This window comes from Sander lucioperca, chromosome 15 (assembly GCF_008315115.2).
Source record: "Sander lucioperca isolate FBNREF2018 chromosome 15, SLUC_FBN_1.2, whole genome shotgun sequence".
NCBI lineage: Eukaryota > Metazoa > Chordata > Actinopteri > Perciformes > Percidae > Sander > Sander lucioperca.
The window spans coordinates 3,114,048-3,128,688 of NC_050187.1; the positions used below are offsets into that span (position 1 = coordinate 3,114,048).

Below are 14,641 nucleotides of genomic sequence, written 5' to 3' on the forward strand. Positions count from 1 at the left end.
CGGCGAGTTTTTTTTTTAACTTTAGCATCACGTGTGCAAACTTCTGGAAGTAAAGTAACTTTAAGTGATTTTAACCCAAACCAAGATCTTTTTTCTAAACTTAACTAAGTAGTTCTGCGGTGCCCTGCAGTGTCCTGCTGCGTCCTGCTGAACCCTGCTACGTCCTGCTATGCTCTGCTGTGCCATGCTACACCCTGTAACGCCCTGCTATGACATGAACGACTACGACTACCATTTGTAGTCACTGTTCCATTATCGTTATTGTTACTATTATTGCCACTGTTCATCACACCCCAAACCGGCACTGTCAGACCTACCAAGAGCCTGGGTCTGCCGAGGTTTCTTCCTAAAACGAAGTTTTTCCTCGCCACTGTCGCACTAAATGCTTGCTCTTGGGGGAATTACTGGATTTGTTGGGGCTTCGTAAATTATAGAGTGTGGACTAGACCTACTCTATCTGTAAAGTGTCTCGAGATAACAGTTGTTATGATTTGATACTATAAATAAAATTTTATTGAATTGAATTGACTAGTTTGCTGCCTAAACTTAACCAAACCAAATCTTTTTAACTTTACCAACGTAAAGTTTAGCGTCACGTGCGTAACCGGATATGAAGTAACGTCAGATTTTAACCCAAGCCATGATCTTTTTCTACTCTAACTAAGTAGTTTTTGTGCCTAAACCTAACCAAACTGCAATCATTTCACAACAGGAAGACGTGTTTAAAATCGCGACCTTTATGTTCAAAACCGGACCGACGTTCTCTGGTTTAGGTCGTATTAGAGGGTAGGAACAAACGACTGACATCGTCGTATGGTTTGGAGGATTGTTGCACTAAAAGCCACATTGAGCTCCCTGTCCCAGTGAAGAAAGGGAATTGTATTCATGTATGTATGCGTACATACGCATGTGTCGTCTTTGTTTGTGTGCTGCTAGTCTACATCCACGACGTTCCACTTCCGGGATTGATTCCGCTTTCTTTGTGTTGACATTCTAAACTCCGGTGGATTTCTGAGGACTATGGTTAACTGCTCCTCAGATCTCTGCAGGGTAAATCCAGACAGCTAGCTAGACTATCTGTCCAATCTGAGTTTTCTGTTGCACGATTAAAACAACTTTTGAACATGTTCCACCAAAACAAGTTCCTTCCCGAGGCGATTTCGCAGAGGCACCGTGGCTGTCCGGCCGGCCAAGACGATTGTGATTGGTTTAAAGAAATGCCAATAAACCAGAGCACTTTTTTCTCCCATCCAGGAATGCTGTGTGGACTAGCCAGACTCCTCCTCCACAGCATACAGTGAGACTGTATTGGTGTGTGTGTGTGTGTGTGTGTGTGTGTGTGTGTGTGCGTGTGAGCCTGCTTTTTTGTGAGCCAGTCAATGAGAGATGGACGTGGAGACGGACGCAGCTAGCGAGACTGGCGATCAATAGTAATCATGAGGCGCTGTGGCGTTAACAGCGGATGACACATCGCTCAGGCTTTTCTAGTGCGCTGCGACCCCGACACAAAGCAGCACAAAGCCATAATTCCTTGTTGGCTTAGATCAATAGATATACATTTCCAAAGTATCAGACACATGCAGTAGTAAGATTTTTTTTTTTTTTCAGGCATTTTTGCCTTTTGTTTGGTAGCTCATTCCTCTTCAACTTTTTAGGTCACAGCAGCCAGCAAAAGGAAGTTGTGTCAGCTTACATGATGGCCGTTCCTTCACCCAAGGTTAGTGACATTTTAATGCTGACAAAAGTAAACGAGTGTGGCATTCTATGATGCTTTGGAACAAATCTACGCAAGCATGACACAGACTTGTCTCGGAGCTCATGGACACCTCCCCCCCAGGGCAAGCTGTGGTACACAACTATTATGTTAACATGAATGAACATGCTGAGTCTCCTAAAACAAATTCCTTGAAGTAAATCAGGACGGGGCTGTGAGGGAGGAGGGAGTGAAGATGCTGTGGCGCCGGAAAGACGGTCCTGAGACGAGGACAGTGGTGGAAGAAGTACCAACGTGGCATCATGACTTTGCGTAAACATACACGCCACTTTCCTAAAGCCAAATGGCGTGTTATCTGTATGCATTTTGAGCTATCCGCGTGTATGTCTACGCTGTATACAGTGGATGTAAATATACACACCACGTGGCGTGTTTTACCCATCCGCCACTCCAACCCACCTCCCTCCGCGGACCTCCGTCGTTTCGTACTACTCGCTACGGTGATAATTCATGTAATGTACGTCAATGGCGGCCAAACGGCGTTGATTAACACGCTAAAAAACGATTATGCGTCTTGATAACACGCCAAAATGGCATACGGATTGGCATGTCATACATACGCCACTTAGTGAGATCAGTCTGGAAGTACTCAGATCCTTTACTTAAGTAAAAGTACTAATACCACACTGTAAAAATACTCTGTTAGAAGTAAAGGTCCTGCATTTAAAATGTAACATAGTAATGTTACTTATTATGTAAGTATCATCAGTAAAAATGTACTTAAAGTATTAAAAGTAAAAGTACTCAATGCAGAAAAAACCCTCACATTTTATAAACTGGAAACGATCCAAACAGTTGTGTGTTTAATGGTCTAATCATTTCAGCTGGACTTGTAGGCCTGTATATATTGTTGGGTAGTTTAATTTATAATAAAACGTATATTATAAACTGTGTGTTTTGTGTGCAAACATCTTAATGTGTAAAGTAACTAGTAACTAAATGTCAGATGAATGTAGTGCAGTAAAAAGTACAATATTTCTCTCTGAAATGTAGCAGAGTAGAAGTACAAAGTGGCATGAAAAGAAAAGACTCAAGTAGAGTACAAGTACTTCAACATTTGTACTTAAGTACAGTGCTTGAGTAAATGTACATTCCACCACTGCCTACTAGTATCTCTTAAGTTCACTAATTAACCAGTTGTATCTCAAATATTAGTAGAAGTAGAAGTAGAAAGTACCTCAAATGTGTACAGTACAAGTACAGTACTTGTGGGGGATTTAAAGCAGTTCAACATTTTGGAAAATAAGCTTATTCACTTTCTGTGAGTGTGCTGAGAAGATGGATACCACTCTAGTCTAGATCAACAAAAGTACTAGAGGTGCAACGATGAATCAATTAATCGATTAGTTGTCAACTATTAAATTAATCGCCAACTATTTTGATAATCGATTAATCGTTTGAGTCATTTTTTTATTAAAAAAAATAAGATTTCTCTGATTCCAGCTTGTTAAAAGTGAATATCTTGTAGTTTCTTCTCTCCTTTGTGACAGTAAACTGAATATCTTTGCATTGTGGACAAAACAAGACATTTGAGGACGTCCTCTTAGGCTTTGGGAAACACTGATCCACATTTTTCACCATGTTTTGACATTTTTATAGATCAAACAACTAATCGATTAATCGAGAAAATAATCAACAGATTAATCGACTATGAAAATAATCGTTACTTGCAGCCCTAAAAAGTACATTGCCAGGATAAGCCTGACGGATGTCCGGCCCCTTTTGCCCCTTCACAAAAAAAGCAACCTCCGAGCTAACGTCACACGCTGAACATGGCAAATTTCCTTGAATCGTGCAATAAGCCAAGTCGGACGTGTTGTGAGTGGTGTTTTTTTTTTTTTATTGTTCCCGAATAAACCTGATTTTCTCACAGAAGACATTGAGACTTGTTTGTTTTATAGGGGGAAAAAATTATAATTGTAGAAAAATTAGATGAAAATATTGAAAAGATAAAGAAATACGCAAATGTGAAATTATCGGTAATACCATCGGTATCGGCCATGAGAAGCAGGTAATTATCGGTTTTAGTATCGGCTGAGATGAATCCATATTGTGCATCCCGAAACGTATTGAGAAATGAGTTGATAATGAAAGCACTGATTAGTTGCAGCCCCAAATGTATGATTAGGAATTTAGAAAATGTACAAAATATCTTGCATGCTCTCCATTTCTGACAATATTTCCATCAGACAATTACCGCCGTCCCCTGCACTTCATCCTCAACATGAAAAGGCTCTGTATAGAGTACATTTATAAAACCAACATTACGTCTATATGAATTACAGCACCAGTGGAAATGCAGTGGAAACGCCAGCGGACAAAATAGCCATGCCAGAAATTCCTAAATCAAACCTGCTCTAAAAACAGCCGAGTGGGACATTACAATTAGAGAGCGGAGAGCTGTAAGTGAGCATGTGTGTCTGTGCCTGCGTGTATGCACGTGTGTGTAGTGTCCCATAAGGAAGGAATCAAGACTTAAAAAATGGCCCTTTCTGTGAGAAACACAACAACACACACTCATCCCTCCACCAGAGCGCAGCCATCTCTGCAGATAATGAGCCCTGAATATCGTTAGCACAACACGCAACGCTGCATGCACCACACACCGTCTATCGTTATGCTTATTATTAACTTTATTTATCTTTCTCTCCACAGTCACCTTTCAAAACATGTTCTTAGGTGAGCAAGACAGCACACTCATCCCAGTTGATTCAGTACACCCAATGAATCCACCAGAAGGACAAGATGATGTTAGTGAACATGTTTTCATTTTTGGTGTGTATGCGGAGACATGAGGGGAAACCAGAACTTATGTAATATCGCAAATTAGGGGTGACCCCCGAACAGTCAAATATTCGTTGCTTTGATCCAAAGAGCCTGATACGACTGCCAGTCTCACAGCGCCGAGAAGTTCCAGTTCAGACCAAAAGATTCTGGACAAGACGAGTGTAAACTTGTAGCTACTTGCAAGTCTACGGCCTGCAACGCTCTGAAAGCTGCCTGTTCATCTCCATAGCAACGACTATTTGTATTTCGATTCTAACTTCCGACTTTCAGGCTTTTTTTTGTGATTTTATAATTATATATGATCCAATATTGTACCCCATTCGTTCTAATAAAAGTTGTTCAGGCTCCCTGCATTTTTGGGCCTGTTGAGCATGTGCGTTAGAGTCCTTCTCTGGCTGACTTCCTGCTGACTTTATGTTTGTGTTAATACAAAGAGTCACTTTGGAGTGTTGATGACGTTCAGAAAAATGTATTCATTGTTTTACATCTTTTTCTCTATAGCTACTATATATTGTAAAACAATGAATACATTTTTCTGAACGTCATCAACACTCCAAAGTGACTGTATTAGAGTTTAGATTCTCTGCCCGAGCCCGAACCGATGTTTTACACCGCTATGATCAGGCCGGGCTGGGCCGGGCCCTTGATCAAGCATTTGTCTTTTTATAATCATTACTTTATTAGCGTTATTCGGTGGGAAGCAAGCTATGTCTCTCCAGCTTCTCCCGTAGCTCTGGGTGTAGGCTATGTCCTGCACTGACTTGAGTGTGAGGTAAACTGTGCTACATCATGTCTCCCCCATCTGCAGCACTGTTGTCGGCCAGTACGTCAGCATGCAGACCGTGGCGAAGGACGGTATTAATTAGGTGATCGAGACAAGAAAGTCTCCTATATGGTTCCAGGGCTTTGATTATGTTGCTGCCTTGATCTGTTACCCACACTATTCGGCTGAGGGAGCTAGGGTCGAGTTTTTTTTTGTTTTTTTTTACATTTCTTCATTCGGATCCATTTGCGATCCATTCCATTCTGAATAAACAAACAGCGCAATTTACATGCTTCGTCCTTGTTGCATTACCGGTATTTATTAAGATAATTCTAAACAGATTTCTGCAGTTCAAACAACTCGGAATTGTAGTTGAGAACGTCAGTTATAACGGCCCACGTATTAAAAAATTGTCGGGTTTAAATCGGGCTCGGGCTCATAATTACAGTTAATGTGTCGGGCCGGGCCGGGCTGGGCTCGGGTAGGGTCGGGCTTGATTTTTTTGGGCCAGATCTAAGCTCTACTTTGTATTAACACAAACATAAAGTCAGCAGGAAGTCAGCCAGAGAAGAACTCTAATGCACATGCTCAACAGGCCCAAAAATTGCAGGGAGCCTGAAAAACTTTTATTAGAATGATAGGGGTACAATATTGGATCATAATATCAAGTTTTCTTACTAGATCCATGGGCTAAAGAAACCAAGAAAACAAAGGTCACACTTCATCTGCAGAAAGTCCAAAGGAAAACTCTGTTTCACAGACAAGTTATTAAGTAGTTTGTCTTGGTCAAGTAACTTCTTGCAGGTTCAGTGCAAAAACACCACAGCAATCACATATACAGTATCATTTAATAAAGTGTGCTGCCAAATGTCCCATCCCCATGTAAAATGTCTCACATCTCACTGTGGTAACTAAAGTTAAATGCAAGTGATGTTGCATTATACCTTTGTGTGCTACGTGTTCCCAGGAATTGACCTTAAAGACCCACAGAAACCCAGTTTAAAAGGCACTTTATTAAAAAAAACAGTTATACTGAGCTAGACGATACAACACACCGATACTGTAGGCTACATATCATTCAGGCACGGGAAATACCCTTGCCAACACTTTCACTTTAACTTTGAGTGTTTAGTTTGAGTAGAGTGGAAAAAGCAGGAAGAGTAACTTTGCACTTTTGTACCGCTGTGCCAGGCAAAATGAATCAATCCCCAAGTAATTAAATGAATCCATGTCCAGCTATACAACCAGTGCTACATAAGGCCTCCTGTCTGCCAAAACCTTCCTCTTTAGAGCCAGTGATTGTTGTTTGCAAGGGAGTGAGACTGCTATGTACAGCCCACCAAAGCACTCTTGGACAGCCGTGGCGTTCAAGCCCAGCCAAGTATCATCAAAGTGCCGGTTTGGCAGCTGCCCTAAGGGAAGGCAGCCAAGGCCAAGAAAGGTTCTAAACCTGACACAACTACACAAGCAGAGGAAGGTGTTAAAGGCATGTCCGCCGGGAACGTTTCTCCAGCAGTATCATATCGGATGATTCTGCTTAACTTTCGTTTAACCATGCAGCCACACGGCGGAGGAAGTCTTCTTCACAGCTTTGGAACAGGCCAATACACCAAACACTTATGTGTCCCCAGGGGTTAAAGTGGGATCTGGCAGGTGGGGGAACCTTAAGATCTTGGTGGGGGGGGGGAGTGTGGCACACAACCCCAAATTCCATTCTGAAATGTACCACTTTAAAGTTTCTTACTACTTTCAAGTCTTTATCCACTACACTGAAAACACAACACCAGGAGCAATTGCCAGGAGTTCATTTCATTCAAACTAAACTAAGACTGGTGTGTTAGCAGCATGCCAAATTAATCAGAGCACACAAGGCCAGATGATCAGTTGCTGACAAGCATGTAAAAGGCTATTTTTTAAACGGAGTCCAACCATAGACTGTATGTAAAGAGAGTCTGAATAAAACAAACCGGGGCTACATTTACTTCCAGCTAAGTTCACAGAGAACAATGAGGGCAGAACAGCATCACCAATCTATTTTAACCGAAAATGTTCTGTCTAGTACAGCTAAAAACATCAGATCTGCAGCATGTTACTCACAGTCGTTAACTACCGAGCCCGTTTGTAACCGGTAGGCTACCGACAATGTGATCTTCACCTGTTCAACTGACTTTACCAGATAGTACGCGACTGTCCTGCTATTATTACAGACATGTGAACTCACCACAGACAGTTGCCCTGTTCACAGACTTACGGCGATGCACTGCTGAGAATGAATAGGGGAAACATTGGAATGGATATTTGGCTTTATTTTAAACTAACGGGAAACACTGATGTATGAAACGGCCAATTGCATAAATTTACTTATTAATCGAAGGTGCCGGAACGCCGTTCTGGATCGTTTCGGTCCATTTTTACCCTTGTGTGTCACAAACCCCAAGACACAGGGCAGAGAGGGTGGCCAGTCAGGTTTTTCAACCCACTGTCCCCCATAGGGATAGGCTTTCTTGCTGAGAGTTAAAGGACCCTATCTTGCACCCATCGCAGCGCAAAGCCCGACGCAGGTGTCTTTGCTAGTTTAAGACCGACGCAGTTGTCAATTTCCCGTCCAGCGCCCACGTCATTTTAATAGCAAATGCACCTGCACCCATCTGTGGCCCATGGGTGTGCTGGTCTTACAGGGAGGTGTGTTCAGGTGCGTTCTTGGCGTATTTCTATCTTGAGGCAGCGGAAAGTGATCGCGACATTGACCAATGTGAAATATTATGATATGATCTGCTCGCGCGCTTTCACTTCATGCACGAGCAGATCAGTTTCTTCTCTTGAAAATCTCTCCTTCTTTCTGCTTAGCAAATCCGCCATCATAATAGCAATACGCCAAGGTGCAAACGCGCCTGGCTTTTAAAGGGAATGGGAGATGACACTCTGATTGGTTTATTGCATGTTACGCACAAAACACACCTATGAATTAATTGAGAAACTAAGTACAACCCTTTTGAACCATGCGCCCGGCGCACAGACCCTTTTTTATAATAATTATTTTATTATAATTATAACAAAGTAATTTGGCAAATTCCTGCTGAGCAAAACTGAACCAATTAAAATATTTATTATTACACATTACATCCTTAATTATAAAGTTATACGTCAGCCGAATTACAAATACGTTTTTGTACGAACGGAAATATTCACATTCACTATGTAGGCTTCATTAAAAATGTCCACAAGTTGTTTGAATTGTCCTGAGTAGAAGGGACCTTTCTTTTCTTTTTCGTAAAGTGTTTTTCGCTTGTCAGTTCTTCAAAGCTTTGAGCACAACAAATCCATTTCCAATGAATTCTGTTGGAGTTGAGGCACAACAGCATTACAGAGTTCTCAACCACTGTGGGATTTGGGTGAGATGACCCTTTTAGCTACAAAGCTAATTTGTGACAGTCAAAGATTGTGAGTGCAATCGTCATGGACGAATGGAGAGAAAAAAATACACCACTTATTTAGCCAGTGTTTCTTGTTTGAATTTAAATTGTGTTATAATATAACATTCACATCAAAGGTATGAATTAGTGTTCAGGAGGCAGATGCCTTTAAACAAGCTTTCTGTGAGGTGTACCCCATGGTGCAAAAATCTGTTAACTAAGTATTTTAAATGTTGTCAGTATACTGAGCGTGTTCCTAACCTGGACTTTTCTCCATGGAGTTTACACCTTCTCTTCATGATTGCATAGGTGTGTAGCCACTTTCACCCACACGGTACATTTTTCACTTGCAAAATCTAATATTGTCTATAGTGTATTGGTTTGTCTATATGATCTACTGCATACATGGTTAATGCTATAGGAATCACAATTGAGAGCATCCTGTCCAGCTGCATAACTGTGTGGTACGGGAGCTGCACTGCCTCCAACCGGAAGACCCTGCAGTGCACAGTGAAGGCTGCTGGGCAGATCAATGCTGTCCCACTCCACTCACTCCTGGATGTCTACCAAACCAAACCCACCTCACCCGCAAAGCAATCAGCATTGTGGGTGACCTCAGCCACCGCTCACACAGCATCTTCAGCCTCCTGTCATCTGGGAGAAGGTACAGGAGCCTCCGAGCCTTTTCTACCTGACTGATTCCCCAGGCTTTCAGGAAGCTCAACACCCACATTTGACACATATTGACAACAAAATTTACTTGACCTGACTTGAGTATGGTATGGAAAAACAATGGATGAATGGATTGTTTTAATCTAGTCACGAGATGATGTAGTTTAGTCCGGGAGATCATTGTATATGTTGATGATTAAAGTATATTTTTATTAAATGATAATACATGCTGCGTGACATCTTCAACCACTAAGGCTCCTAGTTACTGTTACTACTACTACTGCTTCTACTGATACAACTTGCACCACTTGTGATAATAACAGACACATAGGATGACTGATAGGTAGCCTGCATACACCCTTACATACATACTGTCTGAAGCCATTAAGACGGATTGTCTTAAAGGTTGCAGGCAGAGTTATGTAGTCCAGAAAAGAAAGAAAAAAAGCACAGCACTCACCACTTTGTCCTCCTGCAGCCCAGCCAGCCATCCATGTATAATGAAAAGAAAGACAGGGAGAATGTGAGCAAAGATGATATCTGAAAGCATGGCAATGATCCTACAGCCCAACCAGTAACAAATACTGTAATACAAAGATATTTCAGTTTCCAATAACGTTACAGTTACTGAACAGAAAAGAATATGCCACAACTCTAAAATATCCGTAATTTAAAAAAATACTCTTGAAGATTTTAAATTACATAAACGTCTGTTTAGGCAGTATCTATTGCTGAATGATGTAACACAATGGTGATTGAGCTTATGGCCCACTGATTAAGCCCTAGCATTCATAGTATTACAAACTGGGTGTCTATGGCGACATTCCCAGGGAAAATCTCAAGCAGCACACAGTGATGCGTTTTCCATCACCCAGCAGTGATTGGTCCACCTGAGAGGGAAGGCGTCGCTAACGCAACATACTCACTCATCAACTCACTTGTCTGTAAAGCGGCGTACAGTTTTTTACAGTACGGCTAACGTTGCAAGTAATTGGTTACTATGGCCGAACAAAGAAAAGAGTGATCCCTACAGACAATGAAATTTCAAAAACAAGTGAAAGTGACATCCAAAAACACACATGCAATTACCGCTTATCGACATAAGCCACCAAAGACAACGAAATAGACAACTTCAAGATTGTATCCTTAAGTTGAAATGGTTAAACAATGCCTTAACTATTGTTAACTATTGGTAGGAGAGCAGATGCAAATCACAGTCTCTGGTGTCAAAGTCACACATTTTGTACTGAGAACCATCCACCCTAAGACTTTTTGTTCTTGTATAACACTTCACACCACATCCGCCTTTGCTACTAAGGGGGCTTTTACACCTACTTCGTTTGGTACGGATTTTCAGACTTGAAAGTCTCAGTTTGATCCGAACCAAAATTACAGGTGAAACCAAAAGACGTAGTCGAGGTCCGGATCAAAGTGAACCATGGTCCGGTTCGTTTCTTGTGTGAAAGCATTTTTTGGATGGTTCGGACTTTCGGACCAAATAAAGGAAGCTCTTGCGGGCTCTCTTCATGTTACAAGACCGGGGAAGTAGCTCAGTGCTTAGTGTGTAGGCTACATGTGAGAGAGTGTGACGGTGAATGCGCTCAGAGTGGAGAATAAATCAGCAGTTTACTTGTTAAGTGGTTAAATGTACAGTGTAGGTTTCAGTTTGTCTCTGAATTAATGCTACAGCTCCTCAAAACCCAAGTAAAGTTTCGGTGTCTTGCTTCTCAACAATGCAACAAAACATAAGAGCCGCGGTAGCACAGTGAGAGCAGCGGTCAGCTGGAAAAACCTCCGACAGCACGAGAGAGGATACAAGAGGAACGGGAAGCCTGTCTACATACCAATCAGTTACAAGTATTGTGAGACGCAGCTCACGTATGTGATGACAACAGGACGTAGCTTTGTCACGTATAGTTCTTTAGTGCGCTTACATAACTGCAGTGTGAAACCAAAACCCTACCGGATCAAATGTAAACAATTTAACAAAAACATGAACCTTGGTCTGGACCTTGGTTCGGACTTTCAGGTGTGAAAGCCCCCAAAGAGTGGACAGCTATTATTCACTCAACAGCAAGCAGTTGCTTGGCAAGAAAACACAATGTTATTTTTTTAAGAATGTTTCAGCATTTTTGGAAATGTGTTTGTATGCTTTCTTTCGAAAAGCAGGATGAGAAGATTGATACCACTTTCATGTTTTAAGTACGCGGCATGAGCTAGGTGGCGATTAGCCTAGCTTAGCGAGAGATTGGAAACAGGGGTCAACAGCTAGCCTGTTTATGTCTAAAGTTCACAAATATGCCTACCAAAACCTGTAAAGCTCACTAATTGACACTTTCTATCATGTTTAACAAAGCAGAGCGAGAGTGCGGAAAATAGCCTAGCTTAGCACAGCGACTTAAAGCAGGGGAAAACAGCTAGCTCTGTCCTAACTTAAAAAATACACCTAGCACGTCCGTAGCTCATGATTTAGTACACAAACAGAAATGTTAAAACAATTTCTTGCCAAATTTAAGTTTATTCTTCCATCTACGGTAGGTTTATGTTTGAACTTTAAGAGAGCCAGGCTGGCTGTTTCCCCCTGCACCTAAAGCTGAGCTAGGCTAATTGGCTCTAGCTCCGCACACATGAGAGCGGTATCAGACAAATGAGTATATTTCATGAAATGTTAAACTGTTCTTTTAAGTGCTTGGACAAACTATTTGTCTTGTAAAGTGTCAGTGTCAAATTTCCAGACTGTATTATTTACCTTTAATAATTTCTTCTCATCATTATTTATCGCAATTTCCCTTCTCACTCCTCTACACGAGAAAAGTAACATGATGAACACTGCGAAGACACACTGCTACCATTACGCAATGACAAAAGTATCATATTAAGGAATAACTATACACCAAGTTCCAAGTCAACAACAGTAGAACCTTGCATGTGAAGATTTTGTTCAAGATACTGTAGCTTCCGTATGTGCGTATGTGTGTGACTGTGTGTGTGTGTGTTTGTGTGTGTGTGTGTGTGTGTGTGTGTGTGTGTGTGTGTGTGTGTGTGTGTGTGTGTGTGTGTGAACAATGTGCAAAATCCACCTTTCAAAGACCTTCTCCCACTGAATGCAGCTGCCCCCCACCCCAACACACCACCCAGGACCCCACAGCTGAACTCTCCCCATGTCAGGTAGTAATTAGGATGTACTTTGTGTGTGTGTGTGTGTGTGTGTGTGTGTGTGTGTGTGTGTCCAATCACACACACACCTACCCCCTGCTGTGTGTGTATAGGGCACCTCCGGACCCCTGGGAGACTGGGACAGAGTGGGAGACCACCTCCTTCGTCCACAGCTCAGTCTAATGCCCAATTAACCTTTACAAGCTCCTGCCTGGGTCACACACACACACAAATACACGCATACAGGCGTGGATTACATTCACACACATGGGTGAAAGCACACAAAAAATACGTGGTAACACACACAGGATGTGTGTAAATATCTGCACACATCCAGAGCATATAAAGACACACATTTGTGCCATTGCTCATCACCTCCACCTGAGTTCTAACACCTGAGGCCCTGTTATGGCCTGATTGGACACAGCTACATGTGCTGTGCGTGGCTTTGGTGCAGATTTGGATCCCATGATGTGTATAAACTTTATGCTGCCCCGTAAACAAAAAATCTTCGAGGTAGAAGACTGCTGGAAACAGGACCCAACACATAATCTTTTCATTAAGAACAATTCATACAACAGTTGGTTCAAACCACTTGACATAACTGTTATAACGTTTAAATGAACAAGTTAGATAATAGCTTGCAGAAAATAGGGAATAGTTAAAAGGAAAATTATTCAGCTTTATATTCCTTCTAACACTCCATTTTAATTAGTTAACAGTCAATATTATTTATTAATGTATTCAGTTTAGGGCTGTCAAAATGAACGTGATAATAATGAGTTAACACAAATCCCCCTTTTAACGCCACTACATTTTTTTGATTTGCGATTAACGCTCAAGCATTCTGCGCCCAGAGGCGATTTTAGGATCAGACCTTTAGGGGGGCTCAGCCCTTAATGAGAATGTGACACGGATACAGTGCCTTGCAAAAGTGTTAACCCCCCCTGCTAAATCAGTAATTTCATTAGCCGATAATCTCTGAGCTAGCTACTGAACAACAACGTCAGCTAACGTTTTTAACTAAACCTGACACTTACTATAAATCACAGTAATAACGACCAATTTGACACAATGTTCTAACAATCAGCAAATTTAGTTGCTTACGTTTCAATTTGGGCGCCATGAAATGACCAACTTCTTCTCTGGGGACTACCAACGTTAAACTTCACAACCGTCTCCTGCTCTCCCTCTGACAGATCAGATAGACACTCAGCCAAAGGTGGGAGTTTGGCACAACCACCTCCGATTGGCCAAGACTATGTTTATGTTAACCCTTTCCTTGACTGGGTTACAGGTGCATAGCATCGGCTACAGCGACACAGGATTTTAAACCTGTTAAAGCCTTTTGAACCTGTAATTGTTTGTCCTCTGTCACCAACAGACAAGTTTAAAAACTCTCACTTGAAGCACCAAAATGTATAATGTGTGGATGGTTATGAGATACTGTAAAGTGCTCCGTGATAACATCCAGAGGATCACCAAACCCGCCTTCCGCCATCTGGCTCAGTAGAGTGAAGCACGTCTCTAGTCTGATCTACGAGGAGACCCGCGGTGTGCTGAAAGCGTTCCCGGAGAATGGTATCTGTCATGCTGTCAGCTAACACCAAGCACGCCAAGAGGAAGATAGTGAGCGCAATAGAGACGGAGTGCATCGCATCATACTCTGAACCGGAGGGGGAAACAACTCTCCACTATCCATTGACTTGTATTGTGTGAAGGAGCCTTCTCGTAAATTCCGTCTGCTAGCAAACAACAGAAATATGCCTAAATCTGCTGTAACAGCATTTTGTTACGAAGTCGAAAATCCAAATGTCAGTTTTAGGCTGACTATATGTCCGTAAGTTAAGCTAACACACATAATGTTGGACATAACGTTAGCTTAGTGTCAGGATCCCACAGTCTTCCCATTATTCCTGCTGATACCTCACGTCTGTATCCACTTTTGTCTTCATAAAAGATCAGTTTTTCGGTTCGGCAACTTACAAAAGCTTAAGTCATGGGTTCTTTACATTGTTGGTAGTGAATATCACTGATCCTGATCCTGAATCACAAATAAAAGACTCTTTTAAGAGC

At 41.8% G+C, this 14,641-nt stretch overlaps 1 protein-coding gene across 7 annotated transcripts in view; it reads right to left on the reverse strand.

Annotated features, from left to right (window-relative positions):
• Window positions 1-14,641, reverse strand: part of LOC116044074 (regulating synaptic membrane exocytosis protein 1-like) — a 168,711-nt gene that overhangs the window by 106,743 nt on the left and 47,327 nt on the right. For all 7 annotated transcript variants that reach the window (XM_035992040.1, XM_035992041.1, XM_035992033.1 and 4 more), the window contains exon 4: window positions 9,870-9,881. In XM_035992040.1, coding sequence (XP_035847933.1) covers window positions 9,870-9,881 — 12 coding nt within the window. The remainder of the gene's footprint in view (window positions 1-9,869; window positions 9,882-14,641) is intronic.